Below are 16,728 nucleotides of genomic sequence, written 5' to 3'. Positions count from 1 at the left end.
ACTGCAGGCTGACTCCCGGTCATCAGTTGAACGGTGTTTCCTCCGACACATTGGTGCAACTGGTTTCCGGGTTAAGCGGACGGGTGTTAAGAAGCGCAGTTTGGTGGGTCATGTTTCAGAGGACTCATGACTCGACCTTCGCATCTCCCCAGCCCTTTGGGGAGTTGCAGCAATGAGACAAAATTGCAATTGGATATCATGAATTGGGCAGAAAAAGGGGGTAAAATATAAATATTAAAGTTTATCTTTGACTGGAGAAAATAGCCTGGCTACAGGAGAAAAGTACAGAGAAAAGTAGCTACACATCAGTCAGAGCACTGTCTGCTGATAGAATGCCCTTTTGTGAATTCTTATCCGAGTTTAGAAGTACAACTGAAACACAAAATGTGTCTGATGCAGAGCAACAATTACAATAAGAAGCATTTTAGATCTGCGTTTACGAAACGCAGCAAGATATTTCTAATGCGTTTTTATATTTTTTCCTGCGTGAAACGCAGAATTCTGCATTAACACAAACCCCTAAGTTTAACTTGCTATCTAAGTAAGTGGCTGAATTAATAAGGTGACAGAGCATCATATTGTGTTAGCTTTCTGCCGTGTTTGAGAAGTCAAAGCCCTTTTGGATGAGTTATTTGTACAGCTGCCACTGATATCTTGATTTCCTGCGTTTTTTCTCCTCTTTGTACTCGGCTGATCTGCTCCTCCCTTATCTTCTCTGAGCAGAGCAGGCAGGCCCGTTGCCCTAGCGACTCCAGACTCCACACAGAGACGGCGTGTAGACATGCTGTTAGAGATCCAGTACTGCTCTTCCTTCAGACAAGCATGCGTCAACTTTGTTCATTTGTACAATGTCTCTCGTTCACATTCGCTTGGAAATGTCTAAACTCACCAGAAATGACATTCGGTAGCTCCTACCTATACATGTATAACTTTAGGAGCTGGATTCCCTGACTTGGCAATTGTTAGCATATTTAGCTAGCAGCCTCCATGGAAATTCGCTATTACTTGTGCAAATTTGATTAGCATTCTAGTAATAGACGTTCAAAGGACTTTTTTGCGTTTTTGGGGTTCCCTTGTGTACTAAGCCGGTAATACCGTAAATCCCAGGGTGAGAGAAGGATGGTATGATGATATGAAAGTCTGGATACCGCCCAATCCTAATCTCCAATGGTAACGACAAATAGGTCACCCACCATTTGTAACGGGTTGGAGTTATTTCCAAACACCACAGCAGTGTTGAGGAAAGGGAGGGGGTACCAAGGTACCCCTAGGGAAAGAAAGAGAGCAAGAGAAGGGATGGGGAATGTTAAGATGTTATGAGTTAAGACTGAATAGTAGTGCTGAGCGATTAGTGCTTTTTGAGGTCCGTTCGATCATTAAACAAAATGTATCACAGTTTTCAATTACGGTTTCGATTATGTTTCTAGACATTAAATGCACTATGCATTTGGTGTGTATATAACATTTGTTTTATTTGATTACGTTATTATTTCATTCCAAGTCATCATCTCTGTTGTCTGACAAATTCACTATTTTAGAAGTTCTTCAAAGTAAATAAGGCATACTTTTATGACTGCTGAATAATAACTATCAATCACTTAGATCATGTATTTTCAGGTAGAGATACCTCTCAAAGAAACTGCTTAGCATGTGCTGTCTATCCTTTCTTGATCGCTCGCTTTTCTCTCCGTCTCTCAATGGCTGGCGCTCAATGGATTATGGTCATTGTAGTTAGTTTAGCGCAGAAAACGTTGCAATTATGTAGAGTATTGGCCTGTTGGAACTACAGCTCCCTACTACATCGCACAGTTCGGGCTTGATCCGATTTATCTCTAGAGAAACTGCATCGAGCTCACAGAAGAAAAAAATAATGGAATTCAAATAATGGAACCACCGGCAAAATTTCAGTAACCGTCATATCAGTTAATCACTCAGGCACACTGAACAGAGACACAGGCAACTGTGGCTTTAGTTAGGCCGTTCGTTCACCATGTTAAGAAACGGGTTAACCGTGCATTATTACAGTAACCAAGCACCGTAGTACACTTGTATCAATGTGCACCATTACAGGGGAGATTGTTAGGAGAGCGATAGGAGAGAGAGGAAGATTGAAGGATCTGGCCCCCTCAGAGCACAGACTGATGAGAGATGGTCCAGTAGAGGTAACCAAGACTCACAACAGCAATGCACAGTGTTGTGGCACGTTCAGATAGAACTATATGATGTACTGTAGAACAAACCCCTCTGACATGTAGAAAAGGGCATCTTGTCAGTTCTATCTGAAACAGTGTTGTGCCTACCGAATGTGGCCCAGGCTTGTCTTGTGACTACAACCTGCAGAGAGGGGGCAGCACAGAATGTCATTGAGTTGTACCAGAAGATGTTTTATTTTGGCGGTTGTGGGGATTTGGCACAGTGGAAGGAGCGGGATTGCAGTAGAGAGAAAAAGAGGGAGGGTGAGAGCAGAACTGTAAAGGGATCGACTAGAGGGAGAGGAGCAGTGCTTATATATGCTTTTATAACACCCACTAACCCCCCCTAAGACTACAGATGTATCCATACTTCACCACCCACGTCCCTTAAGTCCAGGGAGTTCAGTAAGTCCTTAGCCGAGGTTCTATAAAGTGAGCCTATAGCTTGATAGCCTTGAGCAGTGCTGAATGGGAACATTTCACTATCACACATCAGCCATCACTTCTCCAACCTAACCACTAGCTAATTGGGTGGGGTTAGCATTGCACTATCATCCAAAGCATGAGCATACATTTTTAGTTTGTGTATGTGATCCCTGTGGGAATTTAACTCACGGCCTTGGCGTTGCTAACATCTCACTGGTTTGCTAGCAATGCCATTTCCTTTCAACGTTAAGCTTGACGTACTCTAATTAAGATACAAGAACCCCAGGAGCTATCTCCTTGGGAGTTAGTTTATCTGCAAGGCTTAGTCTTTAATTCATTGGGTTCATAATCCTGCCAGCCCTTGATCCCCATCATACAGATATAAAATCTTACAGGAAATGTACATGTATTATGTGGACTATAATTAATGGACATTTTTGTAGGGTTTGATGAATGTTTCGTTAGGGCCAATCAAAACTGAAATGTCAAAGTGGGAATTACAAACTTTAGAAGCCTTTTTAAACCTCAAATACACAAAGTTTTCTTTCCCTGCCGCACAGGAAAATTCTCAGCAATAAAATAGTGATCAAATTATTTTTATTTTATTTAACCTTTATTTAACTAGGCAAGTCAGTTAAGAACACATTCTTATTTACAATGACGGCCTAGGAACAGTGGGTTTACTGCCTTTTTCAGGGGCAGAACAACAGATTTTTACCTTGTCAGTTCGGGGATTCGATCTTGCAACCTTACTGGCCCAATGCTCTAACCACTAGGCTACCTGCCATCCCAATTAAGATCCTACATATGGATCATTGCACTCATTCCACTACAGTTACACCTGTTCTTCTACTCCTACCCCCCCTCGCTCTCTCTCTCTCTCTCTCTCTCTCTCTCTCTCTGACTCTCAAAGCAAGAGTCAAAGTTCTTTTAAAAGTGGTGCTTTCAAATGGAAAAGTCAATGTTTCTGCCCCTTTGCCTGGATTCCTAGCCCATCATATTTTCCTAAGAGCAGAAAAGAGAGGGTGTCTGCAGCCAAGGCAGGGGAGAAGAATGTCTTGTGCCACCCTCCATGCGAGTATTGGTAGTCACAAAACAGCCATGGGAACAGCCTCGCAAAAACGCTGCTCCATGACCACTGCTCTATCACCCAGCCTCACCCGGGACTCTGTAACAGGCTTTTTCCTGGTCCACTACCCACTCCTGTCACACTTTAACACACACTGGCTGGAGAAGTTTACCACCCAAAGATGGCAGATGAAACACTTAGCTGGCTCCCCGATTTGTAGCGCTGGAGCACACACTAGGAATTGTACAGTATGTTAGGGTGAAACTTGGAACAAGTTGTGTGTTGACTAGGATTTACAGTGCCTTCAGAAAGTATTCAGACCCCTTGACTTTTTCCACATTTTGTTACATTACAGCCTTATTCTAAAATTGATTAAATAAAACATTTTCCCACAGCAATCTACACACAATACCCTTATAATGACAAAGCAAAAACTTTTTATTTTTATTTTTTTATGCTCATTTATAATTGTTTTAAAACAGAAATACCTTACATAAGTATTCAGACCCTTTGCTATGAGACTCGAAATTGAGCTCTGGTGCATCCTGTTTCCATTGAGATGTTTCTACAACTTGATTGAAGTCCACCTGTGGTAAATTCAATTCATTGGACATGATTTGGAAAGGCACACACCTGTCTATATAAACTTCCACAGTTGATAGTGCATGTCAGAGGAAAAACCAAGCCATGAGGTCGAAGGAATTGTCCATAGAGCTCATAAACAGGATTGTGTCGAGGCACAGATCTGGGTAAGGGTACCAAAAAATGTCTGCGGTTTTGAAGGTCCCCAAGAACACAGTGGCCTCCATCATTCTTAAATGGAAGAAGTTGGGAACCACCAAGACTCTTCCTAGAGCTGGCCGCCTTGCCAAACGGAGCAATCGGGGGAGAAGGGCCTTGGTCAGGCAGGTGACCAGTGGTCACTCTGACAGAGCTCCAGAGTTTCTCTGTGTAGATGGTAGAACCTTCCAGAAGGACAACCATCTCTGCAGCACTCCACCAATCAGGCCTATATGTTAGAGTGGCCAGACGGAAGCCACTCCTCAGTAAAAGGCACATGACAGCCCGCTTGGAGTTTGCCAAAAGGCACCTAAAGACTCTCAGACCATGAGAAACAAGATTCTCTGGTCTGATGAAACCAAGATTGAAGTCTTTGGCCAGAATGCCAAGCATCACGTCTGTAGGAAACCTGGCACCATCCCTAAGGTGAAGTGTGGTGGTGGTAGCATCATGCTGTGGGGATGTTTTTCAGCAGTAGGGACTGGGAGACTAGTCCGGATCAAGGCAAAGATGAATGGAGCAAAGTACAGAAAGATCCTTTATGAAAACCTGCTCCAGAGCGCTCAGGACCTCAGACTGTGGTTCAGTTTCACCTTCCAACAGGACAACGAGCCTAAGCACACAGCCAAGACAACGCAGGAGTGGCTTTGGGACAAATCTCTGAATGTCCTTGTATGGCCCAGCCAGAGCCAGGACTTGGACTCAATCAAACATCTTTGAAGAAACCTGAAAATTGCTGTGCAGCAATGCTCCCCATCCAACCTGACAGAGCTTGAGAGGATCTGCATAGAGGAATGGGAGAAACTCACCAAATACAGGTGTGCCAAGTTTGTAGCGTCATACCCAAGAAGACTCAAGGCTGTAATCGCTGCCAAAGGTGCTTCAACAAAGTACTGAGTAAAGGGTCTGAATACTTAGGCTTTTTTGCAAACATTTAAAAAAAAAAAAGGTTTTGCTTTGTCATTATGGGGTATTGTGTGTACATTTATGAGGGGGGAAAAAACAACTTAATCCATTTTACAGTACGGCTGTAACGTAACAAAATGTGGAAAAAGTCAAGCGGTCTAAATACTTTCCGAATGCACTGTATGTGATTGTTTTTGATTTTTTTTCAAAAGCTACAAATTGATGTTGTTGTAAGTGGGTGATTTGTGTATGCAAAGTATTCTCATTGTTAATAACATCCTCATAGGAACTGGAGAACTGTTTCCGTTCATGAATAATTCCGACACAAATTAAGATTTCTGATTGAATTCCAACCCACTCTAGAAATATGTAATGGAATGTTTTGAACTTCCATAAATGACACTTAGCTAATAGAGAATTTTACTAATCCTGTCCTGGAGACTAAGTGTGTCGCAGTTCAGATGCCTCTCCTCACTATAATGTACTGTATACAAACTGACATTTATGCTCTCTATTGTTGAGGACAGGTATTTGACATGACACTCAGGTAGCAGGCTAGCAGAATAATTCAGCCTGAATAGACCTACCATTGCAGACCTGGGTTCAAATAGTAATTTGGATTCTGAAAGCAATAGAATCAAAGGTGCAAACACCACCCATCTGGCACTCTAGGCAGGCTCAATCAAACACTCAAAATATTTAAAGGAAGCCAAATACACTGCTCAAAAAAATAAAGGGAACACTTAAACAACACAATGTAACTCCCAGTCAATCACACTTCTGTGAAATCAAACTGTCCACTTAGGAAGCAACACAGATTGACAAAAAATGTCACATGCTGTTGTGCAAATGGAATAGACAACAGGTGGAAATTATAGGCAATTAGCAAGACACCCCCAATAAAGGAGTGGTTCTGCAGGTGGGGACCACAGACCACTTCTCAGTTCCTATGCTTCCTGGCTGATGTTTTGGTCACTTTTGAATGCTGGCGGTGCTTTCACTCTAGTGGTAGCATGAGACGGAGTCTACAACTCACACAAGTGGCTCAGGTAGTGCAGCTCATCCAGGATGGCACATCAATGCGAGCTGTGGCAAGAAGGTTTGCTGTGTCTGTCAGCGTAGTGTCCAGAGCATGGAGGCGCTACCAGGAGACAGGCCAGTACATCAGGAGACGTGGAGGAGGTCGTAGGAGGGCAAGAACCCAGCAGCAGGACCGCTACCTCCACCTTTGTGCAAGGAGGAGCAGGAGGAGCACTGCCAGAGCCCTGCAAAATGACCCCCAGCAGGCCACAAATGTGCATGTGTCTGCTCAAACGGTCAGAAACAGACTCCATGAGGGTGGTATGAGGGCCCGACGTCCACAGGTGGGGGTTGTGCTTACAGCCCAACACCGTGCAGGACGTTTGGCATTTTCCAGAGAACACCAAGATTGGCAAATTCGCCCCTAGCACCCTGTGCTCTTCACAGATGAAAGCAGGTTCACACTGAGCACGTGACAGAGTCTGGAGATGCCGTGGAGAACGTTCTGCTGCCTGCAACATCCTCCAGCATGACCGGTTTGGTAGTGGGTCAGTCATGGTGTGGGGTGGCATTTCTTTGGGGGGCCGCACAGCCCTCCATGTGCTCTCCAGAGGTAGCCTGACTGCCATTAGGTACCGAGATGAGATCCTCAGACCCCTTGTGAGACCATATGCTGGTGCGGTTGTCCCTGGTTTCCTCCTAATGCAAGACAATGCTAGACCTCATGTGGCTGGAGTGTGTCAGCAGTTCCTGCAAGAGGAAGGCATTGATGCTATGGACTGGCCCGCCCGTTCCCCAGACCTGAATCCAATTGAGCACATCTGGGACATCATGTCTCGCTCCATCCACCAACGCCACGTTGCACCACAGACTGTCCAGAAGTTGGCGGATGCTTTAGTCCAGGTCTGGGAGGAGATCCCTCAGGAGACCATCCGCCACCTCATCAGGAGCATGCCCAGGCGTTGTAGGGAGGTCATACAGGCACGTGGAGGCCACACACACTACTGAGCCTCATTTTGACTTGTTTTAAGGACGTTACATCAAAGTTGGATCAGCCTGTAGTGTGGTTTTCCACTTTAATTTTGAGTGTGACTCCAAATCCAGACCTCCATGGGTTGATAAATTGGATTTCCATTGATTATTTTTGTGTGATTTTGTTGTCAGCACATTCAACTATGTAAAGAAAAACGTATTTAATAAGATTATTTCTTTCATTCAGATCTAGGATGTGTTGTTTAAGTGTTCCCTTTATTTTTTTGAGCAGTATATTACTTGAGCCCAGGTCTGCCTCAGTACAGGCTACTGGCCATTTGCTTCAAGGCGGCAGCTTTGGGCGCTGCATTATCATGATTCTGCATTGCAGATACACAGTGCTTTCAGAAAGTATTCACACCCCTTGACTTTTTCTACATTTTCTTGTGTTACAGCCTGAATTTAAAATTAAACAGGCCTACAGACTATACCCCATAATGTCAAAGTAGAATTGTTTTTCTACATTCTTACAAATTAATTAAAAACTGAAATGTCTTGAGTCAATAAGTATTCAACCCCTTTGTTATGCCAAGCCTAAATAAGTTCAGGAGTAAAAATATGCTTAACAAGTCACATAAGTTTAATGGACTCACTCTGTGCAATAATAGTGTTTAACATAATTCTTTAATTACTACCTCATCTCTGTACCCCACACATACAATTTATCTGTAAGGTCCCTCAGTTGAGTTGTACATTTGAAACATAAATGCAACCACAAAGACCAGGGAGGTTTTCCAATGCTTCACATAGAAGGGCATCTATTGGTAGATGGGTAAAAAAATAAAAAGAAGCAGACATTGAATATCCCTTTAAGCATAGTGAAGTTATTAATTACACTTTGGATGGTGTATCAATACACCCAGTCACTACAAAGATACAGGCGTCCGTCCTAACTCAGTTGCCGAAGAGGAAGGAAATCGTTTGGGTATTTCACCTTGAGGCCAATTGTGACTTTAAAACAGTTAGAGTTTAATGGCCATGATAGGAAACTGAGGATGTATCAACATTGTAGTTACTCCACATTGCTAACCTAATTGACAGAGTGAAAAGAAGGATGCCTGTACAGAAAAATAGTATTCCAAAACATGCATCCTGTTTGCAACAAGGCACTAAAGTAATACTACTTCAGACTGCTTTCCACCTGACTGGAAGATTAACTCACCTTTCAGTCAGACAATAACACAAGCCCAAATCTTCACCGGAGTTGCTTACCAATAAGACAGTGAATGTTCCAATTGGCCGAGTTACAGTTTTGACATAAAGTCCTGAAAATGGTTGTCTAGCAATGATCACTTTTCACTTAGTCGTTATGGGGTATACATTTAATCAATTTTGAATTCAGACTAACACCACAAAATGTGGAACAAGTCAAGGGGTATGAATACTTTATGAGGTCATTGTACCAGCTCTTGGAAACACCTTATTGTTCTCTACAGACACATAACCAGTAGAGACAGCATCCTCTAGCTCCATTAACATCTATCACTGACTTTAATGTGCAGTGCCCTCTAACCACTGTGGCCCTGTTGAAATACTCTTAAAATGCCTTTTTCCTTCCAATCAATCAAATGTTTATTGTCACATGCGCCGAATACAACAGGTGTAGACTTTAAAAGAAAAATAGTAACACAACAGGAATAAAATACACGAGTGGAGCTATACACTGAGTGTACTAAACATTAGGAACACCTTCCTAATATTATTGGGGATGGACTCTACAGGGATGTTGGCTCTTGTTGATTAATGCACCCCACAGTTGTGTCAAGTTGGCTGGATGTCCTTTGGGTGGTGGACCATTCTTGATACTCAGGGGAAACTGTTAAGCGTGAAAAACCCAGCAACGTTACAGTTCTTGACACATTCAAACCGGTGTTCCTGGCACCTACTGCCATGCCCCGTTCAAAAGGCACTTAAATCTTTTCTCTTGCCCATTCACCCTCTGAATGGCACACATACACAATCCATGTCTCAAATGTCTCAAGGCTTAAAAATCCTTCTTTAACCTGTCTCCTCCCCTTCATCTACTTATTTGAAGTGGATTTAACAAGTGACATCAATAAGGGATCATAGCGTTTACCTGGATTCACTTGGTCAGTCTATGTCATGGAAAGAGCAGCTGTTCCTAATGTTTTGTACACTCAGTGTATACGGGGAGTACCAGTACCAGATCAATGTGCAGGTGTACGAGGTGCTCTATATATACAAAAGTATGTGGCCACCCCTTCAAATTAGTGGATTCGGCAATTTAAGCCACACGCGTTGCTGACAGGTGTATAAAATTGAGCAAACAGCCATGCAATCTCCATAGACAAACATTTGCAGTAGAATGGCCTTACTAAAGAGCTCAGTGACATTCAACGTGGTAGTGTCATAGGATGCCATCTTTCCAACAAGTCAGTTTGTCAAACTTCTGCCCTGCTAGAGCTGCCCCAGTCAACTGTAAGTGCTGTTATTGTGAAGTGGGAAACGTCTAAGAGCAACAACGGCTCAGCCGTAAAGTGGTAGCCCACACAAGCTCACAGAACGGGAGTGCCGAAGCGTGTAACGCGTAAAAACGCGTCTGACCTCGGTTGCAACACTCACTCCTGAGTTCCAAACTGCTTCTGGAAGCAACGTCAGCACAATAATTGTTCATTGGGAGCTTCATGGAATGGGTATCCATGGTCGAGCAGCCGCATCACCATGCACAATGCCAAGGGTCGGCTGGAGTGGTGTAAAGCTCGCTGCCATTGGACTGGAAATGCATTCTCTGACGTGATGAATCACGCTTCATCATCTGGCAGTCCAACGGACAAATCTGGGTTTGGCGGATGCCAGGAGAACGGTACCTGCCTGAATGCATAGTGCCAACTGTAAAGTATTGGTGGAGGAAGAATACTGGTCTAGGGCTGTTTTTCATGGTTCGGGCTAGGTCCCTTAATTCGAGTTAAGGGAAATTTTAATGCTACAGCATACAATGACATTCTAGACAATTCTGTGCTTCAAACTTTGTGGCAACAGTTTGGGGAAGGCCCTTTCCTGTTTCAGCATGACAATGCCCCTGTGCAGAAAGTGAGGTCCATACAGAAATGGTTTGTTGAAATCGGTGTGGAAGAACTTGACTGGCCTGCACAGAGCCCTGACTTCAACCCTATCGAACACCTTTGGGATGAATTGGAACACCGACTGCGAGCCAGGCCTAATCGCCCGACCTCACTAATGCTCTTGTGGCTGAATGGAAGCAAGTCCCCACAGCAATGTTCCAACATCTAGTGGAAAGCCTTCCCAGAACAGTGGAGGTTGTTATAGCAGCAAAGGGGGGGACAACTTCATATTAATGCCTGTGATTTTAGAATGAGATCTTCAACGAGCAGGTGTCCACATACTTTTGGTCATGTGGTGTATTTGAGGTAGTTATGTAAATGAAGGCAGGATAGAATGACTAGGCATCAGGCTACATAATAATGAGAAGTACAATAAATAACAGAGTAGCAGCAGCAGTATATGAGTGTAAATGTGTTGTCCGTATGCATTTGTGTGTGCATATGCAGTGTATGTGAATGTGGATTCGTTTTGTGTGAATGTGTGTGAGATGTCATGTCAGATCGGCGATAACGTCAAGGAAGGAAGGCCGGAAGGATCCATTTTAAGAGTATTCCAACAGGGCCTGTGCGTAACACTGGGTGAAAAGGGACATTTGTGTTTATTTTGTACTGGCCAGTGATGCACAGTAAGGTAATAGATTTTGGGAGGTGTTAGCTGGGTGATATGAGGACCTAAGGGTCTTGGACTGGAACAAACAGCTGTTTCATAATGTACTATATTGAATAGCTGTTTATCACACCCTCATGTAACACGGATGCAGTCGGTGTTCTCTTCACGTGTGGCTTTTGTTTTAGCTGTTGGGGCCATGCTCAATACAATACATCTTTTTTTACCCATTTGCACAGAATTGATACATTTGCAGTCAGCACTGGGATTTGAACCGACAACCCTCCGGTTACTGGCCTCGTTTCTCTAACCTCGAGGCTTCAGCCATCCGTACTGAGATGGTTCAATATGACTCTGAATAAACTGGTTGTTCTGCTGGTGTCCGGTAATTTAGCTTGATGACTGATTTCCATGTTTTCATTATGGTAAGTATGTCCTGACACAGGAGGAAGAGTTACCTTGTTGTTTTTTGGGGTACTTAATTGAAGTCATTTTCACTAGCAAGTCCTGTGGCACTTTACGCTTCGCCATCTCTTTCATTCGATTTTTTAAAAGCCTCATTTGACAAGGTTTTGGCAGGATACAGGATTTCTAAAGGCTATTGTCTTACGTCAGTGGCTTCCAGCAGATTGTCTTCTGTTGTAAAGCAGTCGATATCCATCATACAGGAGCTTCTTACGCTCTCTGACCCTCCATTATTCCCTTGGCTGGTTTCCCAGTAACAGCTGCAGTCAGGCCCGCTAGAACCCCAGCTACCCTGGGCTATTATTGGAAGTTTCCAAACCCCTCTTCAGAAAGTTTCAGTTTGCTCACTCTTTCCAACTCCTGTAGCTTAAATGGTTCAATAGAAGCCCAAGGAGGCACTGGATATGTGTGGCTTTGGATTGAACACGATCCCTTCACTTTGAGTCTAGAGCATCAGGAAATGTCAGTGCCCACAGGCAAACACGTTCTCAATATCAACATGATTTGTTCTTCTGAGTGTTAATAATTAGACTCAATGGGCTGTAGCTTCACACATCACTCACTGATCCCCTTATGTCTGTTGATTTTCCATTAACAGTTACAACCCCTCATCATAAGGCCTACATAACATTGTCATAACAATGACATAACGGATGTCATAACCAGTCATGACTTGTGGTGTTGGCCTTATGACTGGGAAGGTTCAAGCAAAGTGTTACTATGATAACTCCACCAGATGCTCTCCATTGAGATGGTCTCCCAAACACTAACCCGTGTGTCTGTCTTCTACATGTCTTTGTCCAGGTGGCTGACTTCATCCACTCTCTTCACGGCTGTGATGAACAAGCCAAGCAGTTCAAAGAGGAGGTAAGAGTGACACACCCTCTATCCACCCTCTGGTCAACCTCCTCTAGTCCCCCTCTAGTTGCCCTCCAGACCCCTCTAGCCCCTCTCTAATCTCCCTCTAGTCCCCTTCTAATCCCCTCGGGTCCCCTACTAATCCCCTCAGGTCCCCTTCTGGTCCACCTCTGGTCCACCTCTGGTCCCACTCTGGCCCCCTCTAGTCCCCCCTGGCACCCCTCTAGTCCCCCCTGGTCTCCCTCTAGTCCCCCTCTGGCCCCCCTCTAATCCCCTCTGGTCCCCCTCTAATCCCCCTCTGGTCCCCCTCCTCTAGTCCCCTCTGGTCCCCCTCCTCTAGTCCCCTCTGGTCCCCCTCCTCTAGTCCCCTCTGGTCCCCCTCCTCTAGTCCCCTCTGGCCCTCCTCCTCTAGTCCCCTCTGGCCCTCCTCCTCTAGTCCCCTCTGGCCCTCCTCCTCTAGTCCCCTCTGGCCCTCCTCCTCTAGTCCCCTCTGGCCCTCCTCCTCTAGTCCCCTCTGGCCCTCCTCCTCTAGTCCCCTCTGGCCCTCCTCCTCTAGTCCCCTCTGGCCCTCCTCCTCTAGTCCCCTATGGCCCTCCTCCTCTAGTCCCCTATGGCCCTCCTCCTCTAGTCCCCTCTGGTCTCTATCTGGTCCCCCTCTGGTAACCTCTGGTCCCCCTCTGGCAGCCCTCTAGTCCCCCCTGGTCCCCCTCTAGTCCCCTCTAGTCCCCTCTGGTCTCTATCTGGTCCCCCTCTGGTAACCTCTAGTCCCCCTATGGCAGCCCTCTAGTCCCCCCTGGTCCCCTCTCTGGCCGCCCTCTAGTCCCCCCTGGTCCCCCTCTAATCCCCTCTGGCCCCCCTCTAGTCCCACTCTGGCCCCCCTCTAATCCCCTCTGGCCCCCCTCTAGTCCCACTCTGGCCCCCCTCTAATCCCCTCTGGTCCCCCTCTAATCCCCTCTGGTCCCCCTCTAGTCCCACTCTGGCCCCCCTCTAGTCCCACTCTGGCCCCCCTCTAATCCCCTCTAGTCCCCCCTGGTCCCCCTCTGGCCCCCCTCTAGTCCCACTCTGGCCCCCCTCTAGTCCCACTCTGGCCCCCCTCTAGTCCCCTCTGGTCCCCCTCTAATCCCCTCTGGCCCCCCTCTAGTCCCACTCTGGCCCCCCTCTAGTCCCCTCTGGTCCCCCTCTAATCCCCTCTGGTATCTCTCTAGTCCCACTCTGGCCCCCCTCTAGTCCCCTCTGGCCCCCCTCTAATCCCCTCTGGTATCTCTCTGGTCCCCCTCTAGTTCCCTCTAGTCCTTCTCTAGTCCCCCCCGTCCAAAGTAATCTAAATAGTTTTAATGCTGGCCCTCCTCCATACGGCTAAACTAATGAGGGGAAACAGGTGTGGAATAGCCTTTGCCCGTATAGTTGTTAGGCTGCTGTCTGCAACAAAACACTCAGAGAAATGGATTCTCTTCCTTCATCTCCACTATGTTTGGTCCACTATGTTTGGTTTGAGTTGATAATTATACCAAGGTAAGGAGACATGACTGGAATCCAAAGCAATTCATTAAATGCTAGTAGCAGTAGCGATTAGCATTCTGAGCACAGCCATCTTTCCCTCAGCTAATCTGAATACAGTATTTGCCATCGCTCTCTTGGTCATTGAAATCCCCTTTTCACCAATCCCAGTTAACACTCCACAGTTGTGCTTTTTACATACACAAAATGTGAGTTGCACGTTTAGTCGTTGAACAAGCATTCACCATCTGATCCAACTGATAAATACATGATTACCGTTTCATAAATGATCAAACGGCTCATACTCTCTGTATAGTGGCAGATAAGATCTATAGCCCTTAGAGAGTGAGAGGGATTTTTTTCTCTGTCTCACTGGGTTCAATTGACTGCATATCAGCTGTTGACCCATGCTGTAATCTGATTGGTTGTCGTCCAACAGCAAATTGACGGGAAAGCCTTCTTGCTCCTGACCCAGCGTGACATCGTCAAGATCATGAGCGTGAAACTCGGTCCTGCCCTCAAGATATACAACTCCATCCTGATGTTCAAGCACGCTGAGGACAACCAATCAGCCGCTGGCAACGCCAACACATGAAGCATTGGAAGCCACACCCACCAGGCCCACCCTATGTGTCTGTCGAACACATAGATTTACTGTATGGATTCATTCCAAGATCCCTGACTCCTGCTCCTTCACCTTGGCCTACAGGCACTTTAGTTAAAGGACTAGAACTTCAACTAAAGCCGCTACATGATCTGTCCAGACCGATGGACTTTCAGGTTTGTGTGTGTGCATGTGTGTGCGTGCGTGTGTGTGCGTGTGTGTGTCTTCTTCCTTGGACACAGCCTCTAATTCTGCCTTTAATACTCAAATGTAGGTGTCATGAAGGTCAACTCAACAAAACCCGCATTTAAAGCTACACAGCACAGTTTTCTATGTCTTTTACGCTGTAGCTTCTCCATGCTCTACCTTTCTCCTTCAGGATCAAAGAAGTGACAATCACCACCAACAGTAAAGAGCTGTGTACTACATCATGACAAACCTGTGCTTTTTCTGGGTCATCACGGTGCTATGTGTATTCCGATTACAGTCTACATCACAGTACGGGAGTTGACCTCTGGTACTACCAGCTTACGATCTCTGTCTATCGACTCAAACAGGGATACATATTCCAAACGTCTCTGCCGTTCTGATTTGTTTTGATTCTATTTTGTATGAATGTCATGTGACTACCTATATCAACTCACCTATATTTATTGTGAAAAATATCTTGGTGTTTGCATAGTTGAAGGAAATTAATATATTATATATGAGCAAATTGTTTTAAATTTTATTTTATAATATATTGCACATTAGAAGAACGAAAAATTAACTTCACTTAAGTTTTGGGAAATGTAAAACCATGGGATAGCTTTGAGCTGAAGATTAGTCTAAATAAGTATAATTTCTGTTATTATAATGTTAAGGTAGTTCAGATATCTTACATAGTCTTAATCTCTGTGGTACTGCAGCTCGAGACAATAGCCATGTACGTTTCTCATTATTTACCTTTTGATCCATACTCGTTGAAAAGGACCAATATTGTATTTTTTCTTCTCCTTCATTTTCATTTTTTTGCTCTCCTTTTTACCATTGGGGTAAGTTTTCTCACAGTCCTGATAGGTTGAAGTTGTTTTCTTATTATCAAAGAACAGCATACTTGATCTTCTGCACAATTAAGAATTGAATCGTATATTTTGCTATAACTTGGAACTTAAGCTATATGTTGAAACAACTGTGCTATATCATTTGTTCTCTAGTCTTAATATAAATGTTGCTACTAAATTTCAACTGAACTCCATTGAAACTTCAGGAATATGAAGAAACCGTTTACTGTACTTTCTGCTTTTTTCCTATAGGGACTTTCTCTCTATCCCAAATGTCAAGCATCCGGAAACTTATATTTTATTCTGATGCTGCTTGTCTTTCTCAATGCTGTAACGCGCAAGACTGCTGTTTAGTGCATGGACAATACTGCTACATCTTGGTACAACCTCCAATATGGAGTTAGATATCTGCCCTTAACATATTCTACACGTATTTAGGAGACTCGCAATCTATTTTGGCGGATATCTACCTCCATATATCAACCACTTATCTATGAAAATGACAACTAATTGAACCATAAAGATGTGTTGTACATATTTGTAAACCCTGTTTCTTACACTGAATTTGCACTTTGTACAACTTAATGGATTCAGATCACATGACTTCACAATCCAAATAAACAGTGCAAAGTCCCTGCCGTCTCCACATTCCGTTTTAGTTCTCCTCATTTAGTTCTCGCTAATTTTGCATTATTTATTGTTTATTTGACTACTACAGTGCGAAGGCTTGCACGCCCATTTCCAACTTCCAAGGTCCCCCTTGACATTTTTATGTACAAAAATTGAAATAAATGGACTGTGGCTGGGATTTATTCAACTGCAGATAGTGGTCTTCCGGATAGCACTTTCTTTTTGATTTGCACAGCAGCGTGTTTCGGATGGTTCATTTAGATACTGGCAGTCCTGTGGTGTGACACATTCAGTTCTGACTGCAAACCAGTCATCCACTGCTGCAAAACCAGACTGACAATTTCAGGGACACACTGCTGTGAAAATCAAGCACACTTTGCACTCCCATTTCTCTCTGTGACCACCTGAAAGGGACGGAAGGTCAACACGACATTGACCCTGCATACTCTACTTTACTCAAAACCAGGATCACAGAAATACATCTCAGTCCAGTACTATACATGGAAGCAGCAGAAC

General features: G+C 44.5%; 1 protein-coding gene across 8 annotated transcripts in view; it reads left to right on the top strand.

Moving 5' to 3' along the window:
- Nucleotides 1–16,233, top strand: part of LOC106590345 (lethal(3)malignant brain tumor-like protein 4) — a 143,074-nt gene extending 126,841 nt beyond the window's left edge. For all 8 annotated transcript variants that reach the window (XM_014181266.3, XM_014181265.3, XM_045710681.2 and 5 more), the window contains 2 exons: nucleotides 12,385–12,447; nucleotides 14,375–16,233. In XM_014181266.3, the coding sequence (XP_014036741.3) occupies nucleotides 12,385–12,447; nucleotides 14,375–14,530 (219 nt within the window). In that variant the 3' untranslated portion in view covers nucleotides 14,531–16,233. The remainder of the gene's footprint in view (nucleotides 1–12,384; nucleotides 12,448–14,374) is intronic.
- Nucleotides 16,234–16,728: the final 495 nt, after the last annotated feature.

Source organism: Salmo salar, chromosome 29, assembly GCF_965601325.2.
Source record: "Salmo salar chromosome 29, fSalSal1, whole genome shotgun sequence".
NCBI classification, from domain to species: Eukaryota; Metazoa; Chordata; class Actinopteri; order Salmoniformes; family Salmonidae; genus Salmo; species Salmo salar.
The sequence above is the reverse complement of the archived record's forward strand: the minus strand, read 5'-3'. Positions and strand labels throughout refer to the sequence as shown.